Source organism: Peromyscus californicus, unplaced genomic scaffold, assembly GCF_007827085.1.
Source record: "Peromyscus californicus insignis strain IS unplaced genomic scaffold, ASM782708v3 Scaffold_9__1_contigs__length_137607984, whole genome shotgun sequence".
In the NCBI taxonomy this organism is placed as follows: domain Eukaryota; kingdom Metazoa; phylum Chordata; class Mammalia; order Rodentia; family Cricetidae; genus Peromyscus; species Peromyscus californicus.
In genome coordinates this window covers 34,724,048-34,751,499 of record NW_026294617.1, presented here as the reverse complement: position 1 = coordinate 34,751,499, position 27,452 = coordinate 34,724,048, and the positions used below count along the sequence as shown (strand labels likewise).

Genomic DNA, 27,452 nt, shown 5'->3' with positions numbered 1-27,452 from the left:
GGTGGCCTTGGGGAGGTTTCGTCCAGGACCACTGGGGCTGAAGCACAAGAAAAGGAAAGAGTTGTTGGAAATGGTGTTGGCGTGGGAGGTTCGAGATTGTAAAAGCTCTCCTAGCTTCCTGGTCAAGATTTTGTTTTTCACTGAATGGGCTGAGACCCCAGTGCCAATGGATAATAATAATAAATGAGATGTTTGGGGGCTGGGGCTACTGCTCAGTTGGCAGAGTACTTGCCTAGCTTGCAGGAGGCCCTGGCTGGGCATGAGTACTGCCTGCCGGTAAGCTCAGTACCCGGGAGGTAGAAGCAGGAGGCTACAAGTTCAAGGGCATGCCTAAATCTGAATCTGAGGCCAGACCCTGTCTCAAAAAGTAAGGAAATAAATAGGTCGATAATCAGATTTAAACCGAGAGACCACGCTGGTTAGTGCAGGAACAAAGGCAGAATTTCAGTGGCCGGAGCGCTGGGTGAGACTAGCTACGGGGACGGTGACTATGGTGACTTAGGTCAGGGTGGTCACAGCAGAGTGGGTGGAAGTGGCCGGGTTTAGCAAGCAAGTAAGCACTTCGAAATGAGAAGACAGGCGTTGGCAGCCAGTCACATGGAGCATGGGAAGAGGCAAGCGTGACCCCATGTTTTCTGGCTTAGGGACAATGGACTTGCCTTTGGTAGGTGGGAGGGAGGGCAAAGGTGGAACAGATAATGAAGGGGTCAGCTTTTGTCTGTCTCAAAGGCCCCCCTTTAACCCAGTGTCTTCCTACACAGCATTTTAATAAGCCCTGAGCCCCACGACCACCTTGTCCTTGGAGTGAATATGGATCTTCTGCATCCTGTGCAAGGCTTTTTCTGAACAGTATTTTCAATGGGGTAATCCCTCCTTTTATCTTGTGTATGAGACATCAGACAGTGAGCGTCCCTTCTTGTTTTACTTGAGCAATGGATGCCGGTTTTTCAAGCAGGTTCTGAACTGCTAACAGGATAGCAGAGCTCAAAGCCTCTTCAGGCAAGAGATCTCTGCATCGACAATGGGAGGGTCAGTCAGGCTAAAGGCGGAGGCCCAGAGCACACAGAGGGAGCCTCACAGGCATCTTCGCCTGCTTCCCGGCCATCACTCTTTGCCTGCTCCGCATTCAGAAACGTGCTAGTTGATGTGGTCAGAATGGAAGTGTGTTCGGTGTCAAGGGAACTTCTCACGATGTCAACAGAAGCACACACTTCACTGGAGAAAGCGAATATGTAGCTCCATGTGACTGGCTGTCACTTGCTTTTGTATTCTGGAGCTAGGGGTGTCGTTCAGCAGTAAAGCACCTGCCTAGCATGTGCAAAGCCCCAGTTTCAGTCCCCCATATGGTAACAAACAAACAAAAGCATCTTTTGCAGCTGAAGAAAGAATCTGGTGGGCTCGTGGCTCCAGGGCTGTGGGTTTCACAGACTGCTGGGCCTCACAGCACTATCACTCCTCAGGTAAATGATGCCCATTTTTATAACTCTATAGAAAAGAGACTGAGGCCAGCATCCTGTTAAGGATTCCATTATGTAGAGACAATGACTGGTCAGTTTAATGCTAACAGTCACCCACATCAGGGGTGCTGTTACAGACAATGGCTGGTCAGTTTAATCAGGGGTGCTGTTTTTCAGGCCTGCCAGTAATACCCCCAACCTCCTTTCTTCTTCAGCCTCTCCTCTTCCTTTCTCCCCTCACACCCAGGATTAGTGGTTATCACCAAAGGTTTTGACTTCTGCCTGGAGCATGCAGGAAGTGGCCCAGCAGCTGCTAGACCAATTCTGGGGAAATCTCTTGGTGCAACCCTCCTTGCTCCTATTGGCTTCAGATAGGAACAACGGTGACCTCATCGACACCAATAACAGAAGCTGACACACACAGTGTTCTGTGTACTTGGCCCACAGCCTTGCCAGGCAGGCCCTACTAATTCTGTTTTAACTGACCAGGACACTGAAGCATATGGGTCTAAGTAAACCTGTGTGGCTACCAACTAGTAAACTATGTAGGTTGGACTTCAGCTTGGGTTTGTGGGGCTCGAAAGTTCTTGACCATTGGCTTCCTGTCCAACCCAGGTTTAAAAAAAAAAGATGTCATTTAAACAATTTTATCTTTTGAGTTAGAAGAGAAGGCAAAGGAATTATCTACAGAAGGTTGATAAACAACACTTCTGAATGACTGGCATAGGGACAGCCATGTGCAGGATTTGGGTTACCTTGATGAGCTTACAATAGAGACAAGAGCCTGTTGGGGTGAGCAGAAATAAACCCCTGGAAAATGTTTGCTCCAACAGAGAACAGTTCTTTAAAGGGTGTACATGGTGATGTAAAGCTGTAGGGACAGGACATTCAGGAGAAGGCAGCAGCCACAGTCCTGTGGTTGGTAAATAAGCAAGATCATTTTTGAGACTTCAGTGGTCCTCTGTCCTCCAGCCATGACGTGACTTCTGCCATCTTTAATCAGAGCAATATGAAGGAGACATTCGTGAGATCGCGGCTATTGCATTACCCCAGAGCCAGGAGGTCATCACTCTCATGTGAGGGTCCAGCCACCACTCCCTCCCAGCTTCGTGAGCTCTTGTGAGAAGATATGGAGTTGATTGCGGTGTGACTCAGCTTTCCTGAGTCGTCTCCCGTGCCGGGGTAGTTCCTCAGAGTTGCCCAAACTCCTCTAAGTGATCCGATTAAACGTATTAGTTCACCCAGCTGGACGGGGATGGAATTGGGTTGTGTGGCCCTGTTGTGTGCCCCATCTCAGGAGACTAGACACGTCTTTACACCTCCCCAGGAGAAGTCATCCAACAGGGATTAACTTTAAAGAAATTAATCACATTTATTCATTGAATGTGCTCCCACTAGAGTGCCATGATTCATGTGTGGATGTCAAGGGACAACTTGTAGGAATCAGTTTTCTCCCTCCACTAGGTAGATCCTGGAGATTGAACTCAAGCGACCAAGCTTGGTAGTGAATGCTTGTACCTGCTGAGCCATCTCACTGACCCTGAGATCAGCCTTCAGATGCTGTCATGCTATGAGGTGGCCAGGTGTCTCTCCAAAAATACCCACTGGTACCACTACCCTAGGCAAGTTACAGAATTGGACAAAGCAGGGTGTGCTATTATTGTCACACTTTTAGACTTAAAATAGATCAATGTATGGGCCCACTTTCCCCCAGAGTCCTTTGAAAACAACATGGACCCAAATATATAGACTGATAAATAAGTAAAACACTAAATAAAAATACTAAATGTGCATTTCAAAAGCTTGGAATTCTCAGCGCCAAGAAAGAAATATGGAGCCCCAAATGAGAACTAGACTTTGGCTGTGTCGGAGTCGTGTAAAGGAGCTTGTCACCAAACCCCCAAGATTTGGAGATGTCTCCAGTGTCAAGAATGCAGAGCAGTGGGGCTGAGAGATGGCTAAAGGTTTGAGATGGCATGCTTCTCTTCTAGAGAACCCAGGCTTGTTGCTGCATGGTGTCTCACAACAGTCTGTGACTCCCGTGCCAGGGGATTTGACACCGTCTTCTGGCCTCTGTGGACAATGCACACATAGTGTGTACATACACATGCAAACAGGCAAAACCCTCATACATAGGAAATTTAAAACAAATAAAAGGTGAATGTGAATAGCAACACAAAATCTCCTGGCCGGGTTGCCTCTCTGCATTTCTAAATATCATCTCTCAGGGATCCATGTTTTTCTGATCAATCAGCTAAACTGATCATCACTAACCCGCCCTTGCCATTGTAACTGGAATTATTCTGGTTTTCTGGCCCGTCCTAAGCTCTCTGTGTTTGATAAAGTATTGACTCTAACATCCAAGGACTCAGAATATTGAAGCTTCTATTTCTTCTCAGCCATAAAGTATCCTCTTTTCCTTTTAAGAATTAGAGTTGTTTCCCAAAGCTATTTTTGGTGTGGGGGTGTTAATTATTTTCTGGGCTTAAGTCGTGACAGCTGACCTAATTATCGCAGGCCCGACCCTGAGATTGCTGTATTATGGTTCTGACTCAGCTCCCTTGAGGGACTGACCTAAAACTCCTTCTCTTTGTAAAGTTGGAAAATGCAATTCTAGGGTTGGTTTACCACAACAGTTTCCATTCCCTGGGCCTTCAACCTCTTCAACCTCATCCTCCAACCCACAGTCTTCCCTCCAGGTGGCAACCAGGTGAACTACGTGCAAAGACCCAGCATGGCACTCCTCTGTTAGAACCTTCACTACTCAAGAAAAGTGAAAAAGAACAACGGCTTGGGCCCTGAGTGAACTAGCTCCTGTTAGGTATAACAATTAATGCTGAGCAAAAGAAAGCATGCAGGAAGAAAGGCAGCCACGTGCTAAGATAAGTTTCCATAAACGGGCAAAATAGTGTGTTGTTTTCAAGGCAATGGGTTATTAGTGTTGGGAGCAATGAAGGGTAGGACTTGGAAGTGTGAATGACAGTCTATTTCTTGTCCTAGGTGTTAGTGTTTGCTCTGTGATAGCTCATTGAGTCATGGTCGTGGGATGTGCGAACCTTCCAGCAGGGTAATTGCACTTTGAGGACAGATGCTGAGGAGAAAATGGGAGGCCAGCAAGGGAAAAAACCAGTTGTAAAACAACCCTTCCCAGGGCTGCATCCCAGGGAAAACAAAACAGCAGTATTGGAAAGAGAGTCTGCTGGAGTTACAAGCAGGTTGTGCTTTATTTGTTAAGTGGGACACTTTAAGGATGTTTATTTTTGTCTTTAATGAAAGATGTTAAGAATGACGGTGCCCGCTGTGCTATGGGACTTCTCCGACATAAAGCAAGTTTATGGTGTTCAAGAGCAGGACAGCACAGCTGCCGGAGGGGTTCACCTGTACTTGGGGGAATGTGAGATGAAGGTGGATGGAAGATTTACAAGCAGAGCAGGGTGCAAAGGGGACAGCTGAATCGTAGAGGCAGAATGTGGACGGGGCAGTGGTGAGTGAGTGACATGAGAAGCCTTGTCTTCAGGTTGTAAGTGAACTGAGCAGGCAGCAGAGTGATGGGGCTGGTTATGTTGGCCCTTTATGTGACCATTTCTAGTCACAGCTCTTTGGGGACTGCTTTCAGCTGATAGTGGTGGGGCACTCTGTGACATGGTATGCTAGAATCTCTGGCTGTCTCTGGAAGAGAAGGACCTTAACCCGTAACAATTCCTAGAAATGAAAATGTGGAATTCAGCATACACGAATTTAAAATCTAGATAAAGGCCATCAGAGGAGTAACTCCAGTTGAAACCCCTGTCCACATGTGATATTCCTCCCACCCCCACCCCACCACAACCTGGGCAACATTTCCACTTACAAACTATTCAAGAGATGAAAACTGCTCAGCTTTTTCTTTTACCAACTGTTATTTATTGTTAACATCTTTTCAAGTATGCATTTTCCTGTGGTGCTCCCTAATGGCCCGCTAGCCATGACCTCTCCCTGTTTTTCTCGCTGGTCTCTTATCTTTTCTCTATGAATTTGAAGAGTGCTTTGCATGTCAGGGAAACAAGCCATTTGACAGTCATATTTATTGAAAACGTGTGCATGGGTGGAGATGTTTAAACATGTAGACCTAGACTTCATTGTCACCCTTTGAGAGAAGCCACCACTCCTATTTATAAAAATGGATATCTGTCTTAAGGGTTCCACATCTTCATTTTGTTTTTAAAATTCCCAGCATCTATCATGTATCAGGGGTTTATTTGTTGGGTAAGATCTAATATAACTTTATTCCTGAATTTTTCCTCCAAGAGACTAGTCAGTGACTCCACTGGCTCTTTTGCATTATGCTGCTTTTCCCTGGCATATTTGAAATGCTAACTGAATCCCCCATCTTAAAAAGTGTTTATAATTTAACTCAGGGGGGCAAGGCTCATCTGGATCCAGCAGCGCTTCATCCACCTAAGGACTTAAACTTTTCCCCCCACACTTACACATGGCTCTGAACTCTGTGTCTGAAACTACATCAGTCTTAGTCTCCTGCTATGCTTCTGTGTCTTTAATGCATTAAGGTCCTTCTTGGACTATTGACTGGAGATAGATAAGTGATCAGCAAGTAATTAATTGGGGCCCCATTCCTACTTATTGTAAAAAAAAAAATGGAGATTTATTACCCTGAAAAGACTGTAAGTCCCTGGAAATGGCTGACCTTTGGAAATAATGTTATAACCTTCCTTAAAGAGCTCACAATCCTCTCCCCATTTCATTTCTTCTTTTGCTGTCCATGTGTACTACTCCATGGTAATGTGATTGAGCTTGCAAAAAAGTGTTTTTTTGGAAAGAAGCCCATCACAGTCATTAAAATTAAGTTCATGCCTTACCTATTCATCTTCTGGAATGTTCTCACAAATAGGAATCTTTACTTCAGAGGCCAGTTTGTAGTCATGATGGATGAGTTCTCTCTGTGTGACCATAAAGAAGACAGAACACTCACATAGCCCTAGTGATGTCAGTGGCCACTACACCCACATCACTACAATCTGGCTTACCATCAAAGCATCCAAGTGATGCATCTACTCTTCCTCCTCCATCTGCTCCTCCTTCTTCCCTGGCTTTTCATCCTTTGCCCTTCCTCTACCCTCTGCTCTTCCTCCATCATCTGCTCTTCCTCCACCCTCTGCTCTTCCTCCATCATCTGCTCTTCCTCCACCCTTTGCTCTTCCTCCACCCTTTGCTCTTCATCATCTGCTCTTCCTCCATCATCTGCTCTTCCTCCACCCTTTGCTCTTCCTCCACCCTTTGCTCTTCATCATCTGCTCTTCCTCCATCATCTGCTCTTCCTCCACCCTTTGCTCTTCATCATCTGCTCTTCCTCCACCCTCTGCTCTTCCTCCACCATCTGCTCTTTCTCCATCATCTGCTCTTCCTCCACCCTTTGCTCTTCATCATCTGCTCTTCCTCCACCCTCTGCTCTTCCTCCACCATCTGCTCTTTCTCCATCATCAGCTCTTCCTCCACCCTCTGCTCTTCCTCCACCCTTTGCTCTTCATCATCTGCTCTTCCTCCACCCTCTGCTCTTCCTCCACCCTTTGCTCTTCATTCTTTGCTCTTCCTCCACCCTCTGCTCTTCCTCCACCCTCTGCTCTTCCTCCACCCTCTGCTCTTCCTCCACCCTCTGCTCTTCCTCCACCCTCTGCTCTTCCTCCACCCTCTGCTCTTCCTCCACCCTCTGCTCTTCCTCCACCCTCTGCTCTTCCTCCACCCTCTGCTCTTCCTCCACCCTCTGCTCTTCCTCTACCCTCTGCTCTTCATCCTTTTCTCTTCCTCCACCCTCTGCTCTTCCTCCATCTCCTACTCTTCCTCCATCTTGTCCCTACTTATCATACACACCTTGGTGTCAACATTTTTTTTTTAAGATTTATTGTTACTTACATATACAGGTGAGTGTTTGTGTAAGTGTATGCTATGTGTGTGCAGGTGCCCACAGAGGCCAGAGGAGGGCTTCTGATATCCTGGAACTGGAGTTATGGGTGTCTATAAGCCACTGATATGGGTGATGGAACCAAACTTGGGTCCTCTAGAAGAGCAGGAAACAGTTAACCACTGAGTTATCTCCACAGCCTCCTGATATCAACAACTTTTAAGCACACAGAACTGAGCCTCAACCTGCTGACAGTCCACTTCCAAGGCCACCCCCCCCCATAATGGCCCTGCTTCCCTTCCTGCTCTCTAAGCCTGCCTCCCCTGGCTCCTTGTAGTCTAATCCTTCTACTTGACTCCCTATGCACCGACTCCCCTCTCAACAGTTCCTGGTGAAACCTCCTGTCCTGATTAAACCTGTCTACACAACCCCTCAGGCCTCAGTCTCCCCAAAGAACACACACCTGGATCTGGCACACTCCCATAGTTTATTCACTCTCACACAGTCCTAGAAAGCAATTTTGAGTTTTTCTTCTCTCTCCTCCTACTTTTCCCAGCACTCACTGTCCCCTGTATCCTGTATCAGTGTGCATCTGATCTGGTGCTTGCTGCCTTCCCTTGTACCTTAGTGACAGATTGCCTCAGTGGTCTCCCCACAGCCTCCAGCTGCTCAAGAACACAACTCCAATAGTTACACTCTGTTACACTCAAAGCCCTTCCTTCTTCACAGAGTAATTCCACACAAGGAGGCAGATATGCTGAAATGTCTCCCATCTTAGAACACCCTATCCCAACTCTATGTGCTCCATTAACATTTCCCACTTTGTAACAGAAGAAAAGTGACCTACTCATCGGGCTCTTTCTTCTCGTGGTCTCTCAACCACTCCAGTCAGGCTGTGACTTCACCAGTGCGCCAACAGCACTATCCACACTGACATCTTTTCACCACTCATGACCAAGGCACCAGCCTTGGATGGTTGCCTGGACTACTGACAACCTCTCGCCCAACATTCCACTCTTGCTCCCCAAAGTCTGCGTTCTTCCCAACAGTCAGATCATGTGCCATATCTGTCTTCTCTTGTACTGGCTTCTATCTAGTAAAAAGCCAATGTCCTGATAGTCACTTGGAACCCATATCACCTGATTCCCCATGTCTCCTTCAACACCACCCCCCTCCCCAGCCCTGATGACCTCCCTGCATCTCCAGGGTCACTGCTATGTAACAACCCTTGCAGGCCCTGCTCTTTTATCTAGAATGTTCCTTTCCCTGCCTTGCTTTCTCCTTTTAGTTTTTTCCAAGTGTCACTTTATCAGAGCATCTCCCTAGACTTCCCCATCTCAAAAAACACCTTGCCTCACCCCGGCCTTGCTTCCTTTTTTCTTTAGGGTATTTAAGACTGTTCAAAGACAAATGAAAAGGTATTTTATATCTATAGCCAGTTATTTATAATCTCATGGATTCCTTGCTGGAATTCCTTCTGTGATCAAGCTCCACCTCCTCAACATGTCCCAATGATGCCCTTTCCCGTGGCCTGGAAACTTACTTCACAGTGAGTATCACTTCATCCCTGAGCATCCACAGCCACCTAGCTGGAATTTTATATTTATTGCCATGTTAATTTCAAGAATCGCCTGCTAGACCATTCACCCCTTGAAATGAGGGACATTGCCAGAACGTTACCTGCCAAATAAAAATACTTAACTATTGTAATACTGTTTGTGAAAATGTACAAAGTGGGGAACCATATTTGTATCATTGGAAAACCAAATATACCTTGAGATATTCTTAAAATAGAACTCTCCATCGATTAAAAAAGATCAAATCATGCTTCTAATTTTGTGAGAAATCAAAATGTGCCCCTCTATGTATAATTCATATAGTTTCATCCTGCATGTTCATATAAAAATAATCTAGAAGGCAATATGTCAATTTATTATGAGTGTTACATGTGTATATGTGTGTTTCCACTTGCTTTATTTCTTTGAGACAGTGTCTCGCTATGAAGTTCTGGCTCACCTGGATTTTGCCATGTAAGTCACAATGGCCTTGAACTCACAGAGATCCTCCTGCTTCTGCCTCTGTGCTGAAATTAAAGGCATGCACCACAATGTCCAGCAAAATTTTGTTTTTACAGTATGGGGGGTCATGTGCATGAAGTGCCCAAAGAGAGCAGAAGAGGGCATCAGACCCCCTCAGAACTGAACTACAGGCTGTGGTGAGCTGCCTGACGTGGGTGCTGAGTTCTGAACTTAAGAACTGCAAGAGCAGTCTGCACTCCTAACCACTGAGATCTCTCCAGCCCTGTGAGTGGATACTTCTAAAGAACAAACGCCAGGGGAAATGAGATTTTCATTCCATTTTTATGTCATTTTGTTAAATGTTAGAGGCTCACAGTTTCATAACATAGGTCAAAATAATTTTCAGATAGACTACTAGTACTGTATGTTGATATTGTCTATAGGTCTGATTAAGGGGGGGCAGGAAACTGGAAGTTACAGGGGAAACTGGGGTGCTGTATGTTTTGATAACAAAACTTATGGGGGGGGAAAGGAACAACTGAGTATAATTAGCATATTACACTTATTGATCCTTACTGTGGGAAAGATGCTGTCCTCGATGACACGGTATACACATGTATATTCTCTAAGCCTTAGAACAGACTTGCAAGTTAGGTATTGATGAGAGAATTGAGAAACAGGGCTAAGCAAAATGGTTACTAACAAGATTAGAGTTGAGACCAAGTGTTACAGGGCTGGGGTTTCTACCTGCCACACTGCTGTTCAAAGACATGGGCCTCTGAGGCAGGGGTCAGGTGGCAGACACAAGTCCTGAAACTGGAGGGAACTGCCCCAGTTGCTTGTAGAATCCACATAAACCTATGTTCTGATAGGTTAACATCTGGCTGTAGCCTGGGTTTGGTGGAAGTATAGGGAGTGTTGGAAGAAAGAGTAGATGGGAGAATGGAGGAGGGCAGAGAAGAGGGTGGAGGAGGGCAGACAAGAGGGTGGAGGAGGGCAGACAAGAGGGTGGAGGAGGGCAGAAGGAGGGTGGAGGAGGGCAGACAAGAGGGTATCAAATAAAAGTGCTATGTGTGGGGCCAGTAAATAAAGAGGACAAATGATGCAGGACTCTATTTATTTATTTTACGTGTCTTTGTGTGTACTTGAGTGTGTGTATGTGTACCTGAGTGCATGTGTGTGTGCCTGAGGGCATGTGTGTGTGTACCTGAGTGCATGTGTGTGTACTTGAGTGTATGTATGTGTACCATGTGCATGCAGTAGCCTGAGGAGGTCAGGAGAAGGTATCGAATCCCCTGGAACAGGTTACAGGTGGTTGTGAGCTGCCATGTAGGTGCTGGGAACAGAATCCAGGTCCTCTGCAAGAACAATAAACCCTCAAGCGCTAAAGACCTTAAGATTTAACATCAGAGAGAAAGAATTCCTAACAACTCAGTGCAGCCCAAATGCCCTTGCCATTTAGAGTCCTATGCAGTTGGGAGAAGATGCACAAGTGACCTCAGGAACCGAGATCCTTCTCTTCTCGTACAGTATCTTAGTGAGCGCACAGACTGCCAGGAGGCAGGTGACGTGATAGACGCCGTGTGCCGAGGGTCCGATAGAAATCAAGAACTTTATCAACTCTAGCCATAATCTTGAACCTTAATAAGGAAATTAATATGGTTATTAATGTTGTAGAAAAGGAAACAGATGAAGGGAGAGAAATAAGTCACCTAGTGTGTTCTAGTATGGGACGAAGTTTATGACAGTCCCAATCCGGTGCTCTTCCTGAGACAGGTAGCTGCTTCTCATGGGAGGCTTGTTCACGTGTCATGCGACACAGACTGAGAGCCAACAAGTGGACAAGCATCAGTTATTGGATGATATGGAGACAAAGCTGCATTCACGACAAAGGGAAGGGTAGGGAAGTAGAAAAAAAGTGGCATTAGGGCCTTGGGGATGCGGGGCCTGGGAGTCTGGGGAAACAATTGCCAATAGTTTGGCCCTGCTTTTGTGTAAATGAGAGCAGAATAGCCGTGCCGACAGTGAAAAATAATTTTCAGCTGGAAGTTTGCCACAACTGGTGTGGCTTTGCCAGCGGGATCTGATTAGTATTCGTGAGCTCTCCGTAGCATCTGTAGGAAATACCCAAATGACACAAAGCCAATTCTAGTGGCAGAGATTTAACATTTTAACCCGATTTCTCTAACACACTTAACCCGTGATGAAATGCTGCTCAGGCATCTTTTCACAAGCTATCTGAGGCCTCAGCAAGCAGACCCTTTACACAAACACATGGGTATTTTACCTTTGCTGAGCCAGGCCAGGGGTCCAACATGCCTCCTCATAGAGTGGACTCCTACCCGCACTGCTGGTGGGATAGAGAACTGGGTGTATTTTTTCCCAGACTTGACTGGACCAGGGCCAAGGTTATACATGCAAATATCTTAGCATGCTCTCCTTGTATCTATCTGCCCTCTGCTGACACAATCCCACCATTTTAATGCATCTCTATTGTGGACTTTCCATTTGGGGCAGAATTAACAGTGATACCAAAATAAACACATTCTCTGCCAGGCAAATCCTAGGGTAGGTTTCTTAAAAGATTCTGGGAAATCTTGTGGCCAGCAATAATATTTACATTGCAACCCAGCAATCCTGGTTCACAGGGTAGGGGCAGTGGTGGCCAAGAAAGGAATTCTCTTCCCACTGTCCACAAGTCTCAAGATAGCTAGCAAGGATTTTGAGCTCAGTAGATCCTGCAGGAATTTCTCCCAGGCACAGGGGTAAGATTAACCCTTTAAAATGCTCCTTCATGTCAAGACAATCTGTTTGTGTACATTTTTTTTTCAATAGTAATTTTTGCTCCTAGAAGAAAATAGTTTCTCTGGAATCTTGCTTGTCCCTCTTCCTTCTCAAACTCAGTCAAGGCTTTGGGGAATTTTCGCTCAGCATTTGACTCACTGCCACTCTGAAAAAGAACTTACTAAAGTGATAGAAAAAGAACATCACAGAACACACTCTAGCAAGGGATTTAAAAATCAGCATTTTAGGGGCTGGAAGATGGCTCAGTGGCTAAGAGAACTGTCTGCTCCTGCAGAGGACCCAGGTTCAATTCCCAGCACCTACACGGCAGCTCACAACCATCTGTAACTGCAGTTCCAGGGGATCTAGTGCCCTCTTCTGGCCTCTGCAGGCACTAGACATGGAAATGGTGCATATGTACATGCAGGTAAGACACTCATACACATAAAATTCTTTTAAAAATCAGTATTTAGAAGTTAAATAACACATGGTAGTTCAATTATAGCACTCCACTAAAAGATAAAATCAGTATGCCACTTTTTAATATAGTAAATAAAATAAAATAAACTTCCAGGGTTTAAATCCAGTAGGCTTCCTACCCCTATTTCCTGAACATGAGTATTAGCATGGCACCTAAGAGTGCCAGGGTGAGCCTACAGCAGGAGAGATCAGTGCATTCTTGGCTCTGTGTACGGACCCCAGTGCACACATGGTATTTTACTTTTCAACACTTTCTAGTTCAAACTTGAGTCTGTGAGGAAAACAATCTTTGAGACACTTGCTATGTTAAGACCTGTTATAGGTGGATTTTTTTTTTAATTATATAGTTTTGCCTAAGCCCTAAGTCTAATTTTTTTTAATGAGCTATTACTTTGAGGGACCTGGGAACAGTCTAAGGCAGGCTAAAAGGAGTAAGAATGTAATGTTTTATGAAATGTGATCACTTCCCCTCTCACGAACCCTTGTGGCTATCTGGGGAAGAATTAAACTGACAAGAAGCACTTATTTGCAAAGACCACTTTTTCAAAACAAGTGGATCAGAACATTCTAGAAACCCATTTCTCTGGACTCTTACTTAGCACACAGTACATGCACTTTGTAATTGGACTTCCTCGTAACCACTCTGTTGAGAAAAACATTCTTTAAAAGCTTCGTAAGAGTCTGAGAAAAACTCAGCAGCGTACAAGATCCTGTTGTTAAGCCAATCACAGCTGCCTGTGTCCTCCAATTATTTCATTGTTTGCAGAAAGATGATTATCCTGGATTGTAAACCAACCTCGAAAAATAGAGATAAAGAGTTTCTCAGTCTTGCTCAGGGGTGTTGTTTCCATGGTGATGAAACCAGCTCTTGATACCAGATTAACCAAGGTGATCCTGGGTTTCCCACTTCACTTCCTCATTCCACATACCAGGGAGCCCACAGAATGGAGAGGGAGAGCCAGAGGTCAGTGGTACTCCTGAGAGCTAGACAGAAAACCGCCAAGAGGCTCGGGGGCTGGTGTCAGTCTGCCAAGGCTGTCTGATGTTGTTTTACATCTATGGTAGTCTGCTTTACACAGTAAATAATAAAAATTCAAAAGCAGCTTTCTTCACCCAGTTTCCCCATCATCTAGATAAACCCTAAATCTTGCTGTTAACTTCCCCTCTTTCTAGGAACTCCATGTTCACTCAGTCTTTGCACTTCTCAAAACTGTATGACCCAGTTGTCCAGCTTACCAACACTGGAACCCACCTTCTGAACTCACACCCTGGGTAGGCCTGTGCTCTGCCCCTCATCTCCTGACTTCAGTTCTCCACACCCTCGATGAACATGTTATTATACAGGTTACAACAACAGCGTCCAACCTTGTGTGTCAGAATTGTCCTGTGGAGTGCTGGGCTCCGTCCAAGATGTATGGAGCCAGGATGCATTTTTAATAAATCTATAGATGCTGCGGGTTTGGGGGTCGATGAAATATAACTGGATGTCCATTCTTTCTTCATGTTCCCTACAGGTATCTACATCCATTTAAGTGTATAGGGTGTGTTGAGGTAGGATAATCGAATATATACTAACATACCTGTCAGGGTTCATTGGAGTGCAGAGTGCTAGGTCCCAGCCTAGCTAAGTCTACCAAATCTGAATCTGGGGGGTATGGCCTGGAAACTGATCAAGTTCCCTCCCACTCCTAGATACTCACACAGGAGAACCACTGATCTTTTAGGAGTCAAACTGGAATCCTTGACAGCCCAGGCATCAGGCAGACTGGGTGGGAGAATGACCAACGGGAAGTGAATCCCTTTCAAAGGGGAAGCCACTCCTCCACAGGTAGCTTGTTGCTATTTTGCATACTAGACAAAGACCTGGCATTGTCAAAGCCTTAAATTTTTCAGAAGCTAGACAAAGGGGGAATTTAGTTTCCCATGATTCGAACAACTAGTACATAAACAGCAGCCACCGCCATCTTGTGCCCTGTGTCTTTGAAGGTTTTACCCCGTATAAACGAGATCTCTGGAAGCTGCCAGCATAGAACACCATGAGAAGACTGACCAAGGGGCTCCCTGGGATGAATTCCGTAGAATCAGAAAAGGATGACATCCTCTGCCGTTCAGGTTCCTGCCTGTACCAACTGTCTCGGGATGCCGTTAGGAGGTCTCCCCGAGGGCAGCCGGCTGCACCACAGGGCCTAATCAGTGAAGTTACTCTTTCCTGCCATTCTGCCAAGCGTTGCCTTCCTACTTTCTCAAAGAACTTCAGCCACTGAGGACGGAAACCCGGGTGTCTGCCTTCACCCTTAGCCCTTCTTCAAACTCCCCCACTGGCTATCTACCAAGTCTTGCTAATTCCACCACTAACAGAAACGGCGAAGCCATCACTCTGGGCAACCTCCTTGTACAGTTTTTGTTATGAAAACACTATACTGACTCATGACCTGCCATTTCATGTTTTAAAGAAATATCCTGGGGCTGGAGAGATGGGTCAGTGGGTAAGAGTGCTTACCTTGCCAGCATGCGGACCTGAGTTCAAATCCCCAGTACCCAGGTTAAAAGCTGAACACAACTATGTGTGCCTGGAACGCCAGCTTAGGGGATAGATACAAACGGACTCTGAGGGCTCACTTGCCAACCAGTCTAGATGAAATGGTGAGCGATGGGTTCCATGAAAGGCCCTGGCTCAAGGCAGCAAGGCAGAAAGCAACAGAAAAGGTCACCTGGCATCTTTCTCTGGTCTCTGCATGTGTATATACATGGGCATATGTGCCTGCTCGGTCACACGTACGCACCACAGGCGTACATAACATACAACCATGCACAAACTGAAAAGAAAAGAAGAATCCTTCTAAGGGCTGAGGCCTGCTAAGTCTTTGGCTGAGAGTTGAGCTTATTTAGAAGAACACAATTTATTAAAAGTGAAGTTCTCGCCTAGGTTTTGGACCCTTGGGTGAAGTTCAGGACTCTGGAACTGGCTGCTCGTGTGACTGTCCTCCAGCAGCCACTGCCATCTGGGATCCAGCACTGCCTTAACTGCACACGGCTTCAGGGAGGGGCTGGGGGATAAAGGCTGAGGAAGGCCAGAGGGCGGGGCCCCGTCTGTGTGACTCCAGGACGGCCATCATTGCTGCAGCATGAAGACTTTCTAGGTGCAGCCTTTGCGGGAGGGCCGCCGACACCCCTGTAGTAAACCCTCACCTGCGCTTTGTAAGGGAGCCCAATAAACTCAATGGTTCCTCAGAGTGAACTTTGGGGGAATCACGCCTCCATTTGTGACCGGGACCTTGGGAGGACTACATGTTGTTTCTGTCTCCCCAAGAGAAGGAATTTTAATAAAGAAAGCTTCAAGTATGGATCAGGCGGGCTCCCGTTCAGGTTGAAAGGAAAATGGGGATTGAGGGGCCTTAAGACGACAAACGGTTGCGGGAGTCGTGCGCCGCAAGTCTTTCCTCCTGGAATTCCTGACCACAGCCTCTCTCAGAACCCATGTGTGGATCTGGAGGAACTCCATCCAAGCAGGACTCCCAGCAGGAAGGGAGGCCAGCCAGGGATACAGCAAAGCTCACAGAACCCGAAACACCTCAATAACTTCTTTTCCAACGTCAGAGCAACCACAGCTGCAACTGCGAACAGTCATTATCCACCTAAGAAGCACACACCCTAAGTCGGAAACTTCTATGTCCTTCACACAGCGTGCCCCATAGCTACAGAGTCTGTCTTTTTGGCATTTTCAAAGGACTTATAACAAGAAAAACAAAAGCTTAAGTAATTATTAAGCATCTCAGAAATCTAACAGAGTCAAACTCCTTTCACACTATTATTAAAAGAGAAAACATTTTATTGAACAAAACAATGGATTACAGGGTAAACCTGGACACTTGAACAATAAAACTTTTGTGTAAGAACATTTCAATGAAATATAAAACAACCGTACCCATCCCTGTTTCCAACAGTTGCTCCAACACCCCGTAGGAAGAAAGGACAAAGCAGAGATCTGTGGATCCGTAACTAAAGATCCAGCGAGGAAAGTGCCCCTCTTAGCTCCTCATTCCACCCACATGGTTGCAAAATGCAACCAAAAGCATACTAACGTATTCAGTCACCAACTGGAAAAGCAGACACCGCTCCCTACGCCCCTGGAGATTTTAGTTCGGGTGATGAATGTAAAGGGGGGCTCTTTAAAATGCCGGGCGGTGGTGGCGCACACCTTTAATCCCAGCACTCGGGAGGCAGAGGCAGGCGGATCTCTGTGAGTTCAAGGCCAGCCTGGGATACCAAGTGAGTTCCAGGAAAGGTGCAAAGCTACCCAGAGAAACCCTGTCTCGAAAAACCAAAAAAAAAAACCCAACCAAATAAAATGCCAAATCTAGACAAGATAGCAACTAGAAATCAGTGACAGAAATAAGCAGGCTGCAAGATCTGTGCTTGGTGGCCTGGGAGTATCAACACGCCTTCCTGGTCTTAGCTGTTCGCACCCACATAGGTCTTCTTTGTGGTATGATTTTCACAAAGGGAACAATAGTTTCTGGTAGAACGAATGGGAGGGGGAGGCGGTCACTCAGGCTGCTGCTGCTTACAGCTCTCTGGCCAGGAAGTCCCAGCATGGATGAAGATGCCTGAGAACACAAGGCTATCAGTGCCATTAACTGTCTTCCTATGTATCTTTGGAAGATTCTAGCACATTCATCAGAAGGCAGGGTCAGCAGCTTTCAAAAGATCTTTCTTTGTCCCTTCTTCCTGAACTGAACAGCCGTGCCCAGCACACGGTCTAGAATATGAGCCTCAAACACGGATTGCTAATATGTCCCAAACTGTCGCTGCAAAGGAGGGAGACGTTCACTTTAACTGCAGGCTAGCTCATTCTTACTCACAATGTCACAATGCATTTCTGTATCACCAAGTAGTTTATAAAGCCAACTGGAGTCTTCGGGCATCTAAACCTACAGGTTTTCCAACAGTTATTCTCTCAAAAGTAATTGTTTTCTTGAGGCTGGGGAAGTGACTCAGCAGGCCCAAGCAGCTGCTGAGAAGCCTGACGGTCTGAGTCTGAGTCCTGGAACCCACGGAAGATGCCAGATGAGGTAGTGAGAGAACCGGCTGGCAGCTCCTGGCCTGGAGTGCACTGTAGCAGAGACAAGAGAAACTGCCTCAACAAGGAAAAGGTGAGAAACAAGAAAAGCTGTCCTCTGACTTCCACACACACACACACACACACACACACACACACACACACACACACACACACCCCTTTGAAAATCAAAACAAAATAAAACATAACAAAAATAATATTTTCTTATGAAAATTCTACAGCAAAAACATTCACAGTAATTACATGTCTCAACAACTAAAACCTAATCAGGTGTGTGAGCCTGTAGGTCCCAATGTGTCAGGTTCAGCGTGTAAACCTGTAGTTCCCAATGTGTCAAGTTCAGAGTGTGAGCCTGTAGGTCCCAATGTGTCAGGTTCAGAGTGAGAGCCTGTAGTTCCCAATGAATGTGTCAGGTTCAGAGTGAGAGCCTGTAGTTCCCAATGAATGTGTCAGGTTCAGAATGTGAGCCTGTAGTTCCCAATATTTTGGTTTAAGCAGAAGGATCACTTGAGCCTAAGAGTTCAAGATCAGAGCAGACAATAAGGCAGGATCTCATATCAGCCAGTCATCCATCCATCCATCCATCCATCCATCAGTCAATCAGGACTACTGCATCCTCTTTAACTTATCTTGGCCTTCCTATTCTGACCATTACTGGCACTATTAAATCTGTGATGCCCTCCTATTTTAAGTTTTCTCTGTAATTCCCTTTGGGATGTCTTTCTCACAAGTGCATCTTGGGACAGTCACTATTATTCCTGTTTCACAGATGTCACGTAGAGATGACAACACTCTGCTTAGAAGGCTTGTATTAGGTATTGTTGGACCATGGCTTTTAAGTCCACAGAATAAATGACTCAGCTATGGTCTCCACAAAAGACTTCACTGTTTATGCTGATCCATCCACCTGGAACACTCTTCCCTTGCTCATCTCTGGCTCGAGACCTCCTGTGTGGCTAATTCTTTGTCTCTGGATCTTGGCTTAGGCAGTAAGTACCTCTCCAGGGGTCAGCAGTAACTGACTTAACTATATGTCCTCTTCCTACATGCTCCAACCCATATCGCAGCTACCTGCTTCTCTGGCTGTATCCCCAAGACATTTCATGAGTGTGAGCATCGTGTCTGTGGGCACTACATTCCCAGAAGCACCAGTAAGCACATGCCAGAGCATGAGGGTACCCAAGGACTGCTGTATAAAAACTGGTGTCTGAACTCAGCCTGATGGTGAATGAGGGATGGATTTTCATATAGTGAGGGTAACCACTGCAGCTGAAAGACAACAGTATTGGGGTCAGCTGAGAATGAAGATAGAGGAATGGGCTGTAGTATCTTAAGAACTCCGAGGGGAGAGGGAGGGACAACCAGATCCAGAAAAGATGGATTCCACTTGGTCACCTAATGCTAGTCTAGCTAGGCCATATCCAGATTCATGACACTAGACATCCAGATACCAGGCCTGCCGCATGGAGACTAAGGGCCTGGGTAACTGCAGCAATTACCCCATTCAGACCAAGTGACTTAGAGATCGGCACAGCTCCTGGGGTGCAGACTATGAGCTTTGTGACCAGGCCACTAACAGAACACTTACCAGACAACTGGGACTGGCTGCTCGTGTTTGGCAAAGCATGGAACTGCAGTGCTGAGGAAGAAGGCTGGAGACACTGGACACAGCAGACGGTAAATAAATGGAGATGTTCTGATTTGTCCTGGCAGCTGAATCACGGGGAGGGACAGCCCCAGGACAGTATGCGACAGCATGGCAGGAATTAAGCGAGAGTGCTGCGCTGGGGACTCGAGTTTTATAGAGATCCTCAATAGAGCTCTCCGAAACAGAGCTTAACTGGCCTGAAACAAGAAAGAAAACAGGTGTCTGTGAACACTGGGCTCAGTTCTGTGACTCTGAACTACAGCCTGTGAAATACATGGTCCTGGTATCACTTCCCCACACCACACAGGTGGACAGCTCTTAAGCTTCAACACTGATGGAAAAACAGAGTGCCATTCCTGTAAGGACATTTAACGCAACATGACTGTGGTGTGTTTACATTCATGTATCACAAGAGATCTTAGAAGACAGGCAGATCTCTGTGCCTTTTGGGGTGTGTGGTGTGTGGTGTGTGTGTGTGTGTGTGTGTGTGTGTGTGTGTGTGTGTGTGTGTGTGTCTACCACTGTAACCAAACTGACCATCTGTCCTGGTTAGTTTTATGTTAACTTGACACAAGCTAGAGTCATTTGGGAAGAGAGATAATAAAGAAAATTCTTTCAAAAGGCTGGTAAGTCCAGAATATACTTTCTTGATTGATATGGGAGGGCCCAGCCTACTGTGGGTAGTGCTGCCCCAGGGCTGGCGGACACTCCTGGGCTTATGGAAAAGCAAGCTGAAAAGCCAATAAACAGTGTCCTCTGCTTCAGTTCCTGTCTTCAAGGCCCTGCACTGGGCTCTTGCTTTGACTTCACCAGATAATGATATAGGCTGTAAGATGAAATAACCCTTTCCTCCACAAGCTGATTTGGGGCATGGTGTTTTACCACAGCAATAGAAACCCTAACTCCATTCCCATAAGGCCAGGAAGAATGTGAGAAAAGCAAAACAACACAAACAAAACCAAACTACATTCAGTCCCAAAGGAAGGTTTGGCTGTTCTCTTTCTTATGACTGAAGTGGGCTAGGCCATCACAGTTATAGTTTAGTTCTACGCAGCAGCTAGAAGACAAAGATTCTTAAAACACATAATGTTTTAAAAATAATCTCTAGGGCTGGAGAGATGGCTCAGTGGTTAAGAACACATCCCACTCTTGCGGAGGAGGACCTGAGTTGGGTTCTCAGCACACTCACGACTGTAATGATATGGGGCTCGTCGGCCCTAGCTGGCGGGGCCAAGGTGTCCCGCGGGTGATGGAAACATGCCATGCAGATGCAGTGGCGCGCTGAGGTGTGTGGAAAGTCACTCACACATCCTCGTGGAGAGAGGATTTTATAATAGAAAGATAGAGGAAGATAGGGAAAGAGAGAAAGGAGGGAAAGCAGAGGTGTGTCCACCTCATGGGGGACGAGGTGGGGGGGAGCGGGAGAGGGGGAAGGGAGGGGTTTCTATTCGAGACTTTTACATAAAATGATGTCAGGACACTGGGCAGTCCCAAGGGCAGGTTCAGAATGCTAACAACAACCCTCTCTAAATATATATAAATTAAACAGTAATGAGTAGTATGGTTAGTTACTTTTCAAATAGGTAAATTTGACTAAATTGAGGGTTCCTGACTCATTGACCTTCCAGCTCTCTTCGGGTTTGCATATCCCCAAAGTCCATAGTTCTATTACAGCTGTGTCCTCCCCAGCGTGGTCTCTTTGGGTGATGGGACTCCACAACATACTCAAGCACAGAAAAGCCTGAACTTGCAGCCATCAACACTTGTTTTTTTTTTTTTTTTTTTTTTTTTTTTTTTTTTTTTTTTTTTTTTTTTTTACAGAACAGCGTTGTATGTGAAGATACATAACAGGCATTGTTTTTACATAAACAGTATTGTATGCAAAGATATATCCTTAACAGGATTGGGTACAGCCTCACCTATCTGACTTAATCTGGATCACTTTAATCATCCCATGTGATACTGAGCCACGGGCACTTACTGTCGCTTGGGGTGACTTTTTTTTTCTTCCTATTTTCCTCCCTTCTCCCCAGGAAGAAAGAGAAATGCCTAAAGAGACCACGGAAGTGATCTGTATTTCTTTCCTTGGCTTCAGGACCAAGGGGGACTGTGTTCTATTTGGCCTCTTCTCATGTCTTTAGACACAACTGTAGGAGCATATTTGTCCCAGAGCTCCGTTGATCCCCTAAACATGCATGTGGAGCATCTGTTCTGCACTTAAACACACTGGGTGGACCAGTTTGCTTCTGTGATCCTATCTGCCATTGAGTTCTAAGATCCACACGAACAACTACTGCATCTCCTCTATCCGTGTTTCCCCATCTCTGAGGCAGGGATGCCAAGCAGAGTACCAGGGCACAGGCTTGCAATTAGTGGGGAGAGTGATGGCCAAGGATATTCCCAGCACAGCAGGATGCTTTGACAGCATAGTTCCTTAGAGGAAGCAATCAAAAGCAATCAGAAGACTCATGAGACTGGAAGCTGAGGAGAGAGGCATCCCTGTCACTCAGCACCAGCCACTCCCTCTAGATTCCACTTTACTGTCTCCTCCATGGGAAGCAGCCTCCAGGAATACCAAAAGTCACACACTCACCCTCTTTGGCTTTGGCTCTGTTCCTTCCCATCCTTATTTCCGTAGCTATGTGGGAATGCTTAGGTTTGCACAGAAATAGAACAGAAACGCCTCTGGAAGGAGGGTTGCAGGTGTCCAAGTGGTTATCTGTATTCTATGTATTTCTTGACCACCACTGCTCTAGGCACTAAAAATATAGCAATGAATAAAACAGGAGGGAAAACCCTCTGCCTTCGTGGGGCTGGCATAATGACAGGAGAAGACAGCCAAAAAACAAAGCACAGGAGTAAAGGGCATTGCAAGCGAAGAGTCCCAAGAAGTCAAATCCAACCGAGAAAGTGGGTAAGGGTGTCCTGCAATGTGTGCGGCAGGCAGGAATGAGGAGCTTTAACTAGGTGGTTGAGGACTCAGAGTAGGTGACCTTTAAACAAAGACTTGAAAGAAGTAAATAAATTAACATTCTAAGTGCTCAGGACAAAGCCAGCACTGAATTCATATGAGTACACTCAGTCCTCTATATCCTTGAGCTGGCATTTCAACCATTGGATTGAAAATATTTTAAAAAAATCACGAACAGCAAGTCTATAGAAGACATAGACAGACTTTGTTCTTTAAACAATACAATGTAACAACTATTTGTGTAAATTTACATTGTATCGGGTGTCATCCAAGCCACAAAAGATTTCAAGTAAGCAGGAGGATGCGACCAGGTTATATGCAAATGATATTCCATTTTACAGAAGGGACTTGAGACTCTGAAGATCTGGTGTCAGCTGAGGGACTTAGAACCAATCCTCTGTGGGTACCGAGAGAAAACTATGCTTCGTTTTAGATTTCATTTCTATAAGAAATAAATTCATCAATGTACTTATCATCTACTAGCAAGATACACTTTCTGGCAATTATGGTCAATTTTGAGGCAGTTTATATATTTTTTATTTTATGTGTATGAGTGTTTGCATACATTTATGCATGTTTATCACACGCATGCAGTGCCTGCAGAGCCCAGAAAGGGCAGTGGGCCCCCTGAAATTGGAGGTACAGACAGTTGTGAGCTGACATGCGGGTGCTGGGAACTGAACTCAGGTACGAGAGCAGCCGATGCTTCTGCCCCTAAGTTAACTCTTGTGGTTGAATCTGAAATGGTCCCCCAGTCTCATTTTGAAAACGTGTTCCCTGGCTGGTGGCACTGTTCTGTGGGGCTGTGAAACCTTTAGAAGATGGAATGCAGCTTGTTGGAACTGGGGAACCGTTGGAACTGCTCTGATTCCTGATCCCCACTTTGTGCTGTCCTATGGTGTGAGTGCTGCCCTGCCTGCCCTAGTTATCACAGACTGAATCCTCTGAAACTGGGAGTTCAACATTTCCTCCCTGGGCGTGTTCTGTCAGGGATTCTCCCACAGTGACAAAAGGGAACAGAACTCGATTTCAATACTTCAGGATGAAGTCAGGACTCACTGTGTGATATTTCAGCTCTACTTGAGCACCCAGTTACAGCAGGAAATGAATGGGGACTCCGGGGGACCCAGGGGCTGCAGAGCCTCCCTTCAGGCCCATGTGCTCTGTGAGCTGCACAGGGGTAGGCATAGCTCACCTCTTACAGCTTCCTCCAAGGGCCCTTCCGCAGCAGGCCTGGAATACACAGTCAGGCACTGGTCAGCCAGGAGCTGGATCTCCCTCACAGATGAGTAAGCACTTGTCAGCACACCACTGTCCCTGGAAAGACAAGAAGGATTCACTTTGTGCAATCTCTCCAGGAAGAAAACATGAACAGTGCTGAGTTCAAAGGCTTTTCTAAATTGTGTTCTAAAAAATGTATTTGTGGGGGCTGGAGAGATGGCTCGGAAGTTAGGAGCACTGGCTGCTGCTCTTTCTGAGGTCCTGAGCTCACCCAGCAACCACATGGTGGCTCACAACCATCTAGAATGAGATCTGGTGCCCTCTTCTGGCACACAGGTATACGTGCAGGCACAACACTGCATACATAATAAGTAAATAAATAACTTATTTGTTTATATGTATGAGTGTTTTCCTGCATGTGTGTATGTGTACTACATAGATGCAGTCCCTGCAGAGATTAGAAGAAGACCTCAGATCCTATGAAACCGGAGTTACAACTGATCGCGAGCCGCCATGTGACTGCTGGGAAATGAACCCAGGTCCTCTGCAAGAGCAGCCAGGGTTCTTAGCCACTGAACCATCTCCCCAGCTCTTCAAAGGCTTTTCTACTAGTCAAGATCTGAAAAACCCTGACAGAGCCTCAGCTATAGATTATTTAAAATAGAACAAAGAGGTACTCAAGCCTTTTAATGATTCTTCAAAGGTCTTTTTTGTTTCTCTTTGCTTGCAGGACTCCTAAGTTTGAGTAAGGAAGTCATCACTTGGCATGTCATATTTTGAATCAGCGAGCTTAAGGACTGCTTACTAACTGGTTTTAAATGCTCCACAGCCCTCGACCTCTGCCAGAGGATTCTAGAATCCATCCTGCCTCTGCTGGACAAGCAATCTCAAAGCTCTATTTTAAAGTTCTCAGGGGTAACAAGGACCACAGCCGGGAATAGTCTATGTGTGTTTTGCGGTAATGAAATAATTAGTATGGGCAGTGGAAGACATTCACAGATCCTTAACCTGGGCTCTCACTGTGTATGCTTTCAGTTCCTGTCCATTCATCCAGCATGAACAAGGAAGGAAGAAAACACACAGTGTAAGGATTCCCACAGTCCTGGCCGTACCTCTGTGATGTGGCTGCACGTTGAGCGAACAGCTCAATGGGCACTTGTCTCTTCGAGAACCTTTTATTGCTCTGGAGGGATTCTGTAATCTAAACAAGGACAAAGATGCATATAGAAAACCAGACTTACCAACACACGCATTTGCAGTTACAAAAAGAAAATTAAAAATCAGGGCATGGAAGCATTGCTGAGTGGGACTTTAGAAACTGAATACCTGGGCCATGATGGCTGGAGAGAGATTCTCCCGGACATACTTCATATAATCAACGGTCGCTTCAATAACTGAAGCCACATCGCTCTTCCTCCCCTTGACGTATGGCAGGAGAGTACGCAGCTGCTCACAGCAAAACTTGATGCGCTCTCTGTTCCAACGATTGTGAGGAAATAGGAAGCATTAGTCTCACTTTCTTCTCTGTTCATAAGGTTAAACAACTCTTCTTCCTGGGTTTTTGTGAAAATGGACTGTCCCCATCTCCATCTGGTCCCTGTTTCAGGGGAAGGCCATGCCCCCATAGGGCAGCAGCCCTCACAGCTCCTGAAATCACAACCTCCAGGGTCCCCACTCACATGCTGCACAAGATGGACATCTGCCAAAGTACAGAGTCTGTGCCATGGCGCCCCAGCTCCCTCGACCAGGCCCCCAGCTGGGCCCCCCCAGTGCCCAGACAGTGCAAAGCACACCCCTCACAGCCTCTGAAGATCTGTAGAATCCTTGGGGGGAAAAATCACATGCTATACAGACATCCGAAGTTCACACTAGAAGCCTAGCAGGCCAGGAAGAGTCAGGATCTGTGTTTGGACCATAACAAGAGATCATTTGGTGTCTTGTGACATGTGAGTTTTACACGCACTGTGGCCTGAGCTGAGGGAAAACAAGAAGACAGCTTTCCTAAGCAGATGAACTAAAATGCAAAAGACACTGGCCAGGCTAGCATCCAAAAGGGAGATGCACGAGGAAAACAGACCTAATTGAATTAACCCAAGCCCTTGCCATTTTCCCCCAAGTACTCGTTTTTATCCAGTTACGGCCTTGATATGTGCAAAGCAACTAGCTGAAACCTTAGGCAAGTCCCTAAATTTCTCTTAATTTCAGAATAGAAGAAAAATTAAACAAAAAAAAAATCTTGCTTGACATATAAATAGTCAGGGGTTGAAAATAAGTTGGTAAGTGGTAATTTTTTTATTTTTGTTTTTGTTTTTTGAGACAGGGTTTCTCTGTGTAGCTTTGGAGCCTGTCCTGGAACTCACTCTGTAGCCCAGGCTGGCCTTGAACTCACAGAGATCCACCTGCCTCTGCCTTCTGAGTGCTGGGATTTAAGGCCTGCGCCACCACCACACGGCGGTAAGTGGTATTTTTATAGGGCTTCAGGAGCTCTGGGGCTCAGCAGAGCTGTCTCAGGAACTGCTTTGGTGGGGCGGGAAGGGGTCAATAACCAGACACTATTATTGGGAGGCTCTCCACAGAGAACTTTCACTTACAAAAGAACTGAAGATAAAACGCACAGCAAAGTTTCCGTGTGCAAAACAGCTTCTCGAGAAAATACAAAAAGAGGCCTAAACATATTAAACAGGAGGATGCCTTAAGCAAATCTATTGCAGTCTATTCTATCTTCAGAATTTCATCTGAAGTGGCAGTGATGTAACAAATCTCACTGAGGAAAAGTAGAACTCAAGACAGCGGGCGGTGGGCGGGGGGATGTAATCCTAGCCATTAAATAAAGCAAGAATCAAAGACATTAAGCCGTCATTATCTACAGCTGACAGGACTGTGCACAGCAATTCTCCTCTTCTAGAGTTTTGCTAGATACATGTCACTTCCATAACGAACAACGCCATTACACCTTGCCCCACTGTGTAGTCAGAAAACATCTGAGTACACAGGAAACGGGAGAATTACAGGCGAGCATTTCTATTCCCGCCACTTAGAATTTTACTGTTCTCCAATCACAGTGTGGCACTGGCGCCTACTCGGCCATTTGGTCACTCCGGGGACCAAACAGCTGGAAGGGTGACACATATTTAGTGGCCACATTTACCAGTTTCATCTAGACTTTTGGCAATGTTAAAGTGAGGAGACTTGATGGACGTGATCCCTCTGTGTCAAGGAATAACCAGGAAATGTAATTAATATCATGAGTGTAATTAATATCTTGAATGTAATTCATGCCACTGAATTGTGAACTTAAAAATGGTTGCAATTGCAAATATTATGTTCATTTAAAAAAATAAGGTGGGATGTAATCATCGTACACTGTATGTGTGTATGAAACTGAAGACAGCGATGTTCTAAAAAGTGGTGATGGTGTCATGGGCCTATGAGGATGCTGGACTATAAAGTCTATCAAACTGTGCAAACAGGCAAATTGTATACTATGTGGATTATTTGTCTATAAAGATTTTATAAAACGAAACAACCAACCAAACAAACCAGGAAACCAAAGCCTGCCTCGACACTCACCTCCTCAGCTTCTCTTTGCTCGAATGAAGAAAAGAAGTCTTTCTGTTTCTCTCAGGACCCGGCAGTGGGGCCTTTAATACAAGTTCTTTGTCATTTTTCAGCTGCCCAGAGCTAGAAGCAAGTGAAAATCATGCCACATATTAAAGAGGAAAATCATCAGACAATTGTCAACAATGAACGCCAATTCGCTAACCAGATGGAGATTAAGTCTCCTGCTTCATACAAACCGGGGCGGGGGGTGGGGGGGGGGTGGGGGGGGGGTGATACACTAAATCTCAGTACCTGACACATTCAGTACTGAATCTTTTCTTTCAGATTTCAAAATAT

General features: G+C 45.8%; 1 protein-coding gene across 1 annotated transcript in view; it reads right to left on the bottom strand.

The window, feature by feature from the left end:
* Positions 1 to 16,452: 16,452 nt before the first annotated feature.
* The window catches only part of Sohlh2 (spermatogenesis and oogenesis specific basic helix-loop-helix 2), a 29,896-nt gene continuing 18,896 nt past the window's right edge, over positions 16,453 to 27,452 (bottom strand). The window contains exons 10-15 of the mRNA XM_052731313.1: positions 27,126 to 27,236; positions 24,882 to 25,029; positions 24,668 to 24,756; positions 23,530 to 23,651; positions 19,304 to 19,560; positions 16,453 to 17,748 (exon numbers count right to left, since the gene is read on the bottom strand). Coding sequence (XP_052587273.1) covers positions 17,593 to 17,748; positions 19,304 to 19,560; positions 23,530 to 23,651; positions 24,668 to 24,756; positions 24,882 to 25,029; positions 27,126 to 27,236 — 883 coding nt within the window. The 3' untranslated portion in view covers positions 16,453 to 17,592. The remainder of the gene's footprint in view (positions 17,749 to 19,303; positions 19,561 to 23,529; positions 23,652 to 24,667; positions 24,757 to 24,881; positions 25,030 to 27,125; positions 27,237 to 27,452) is intronic.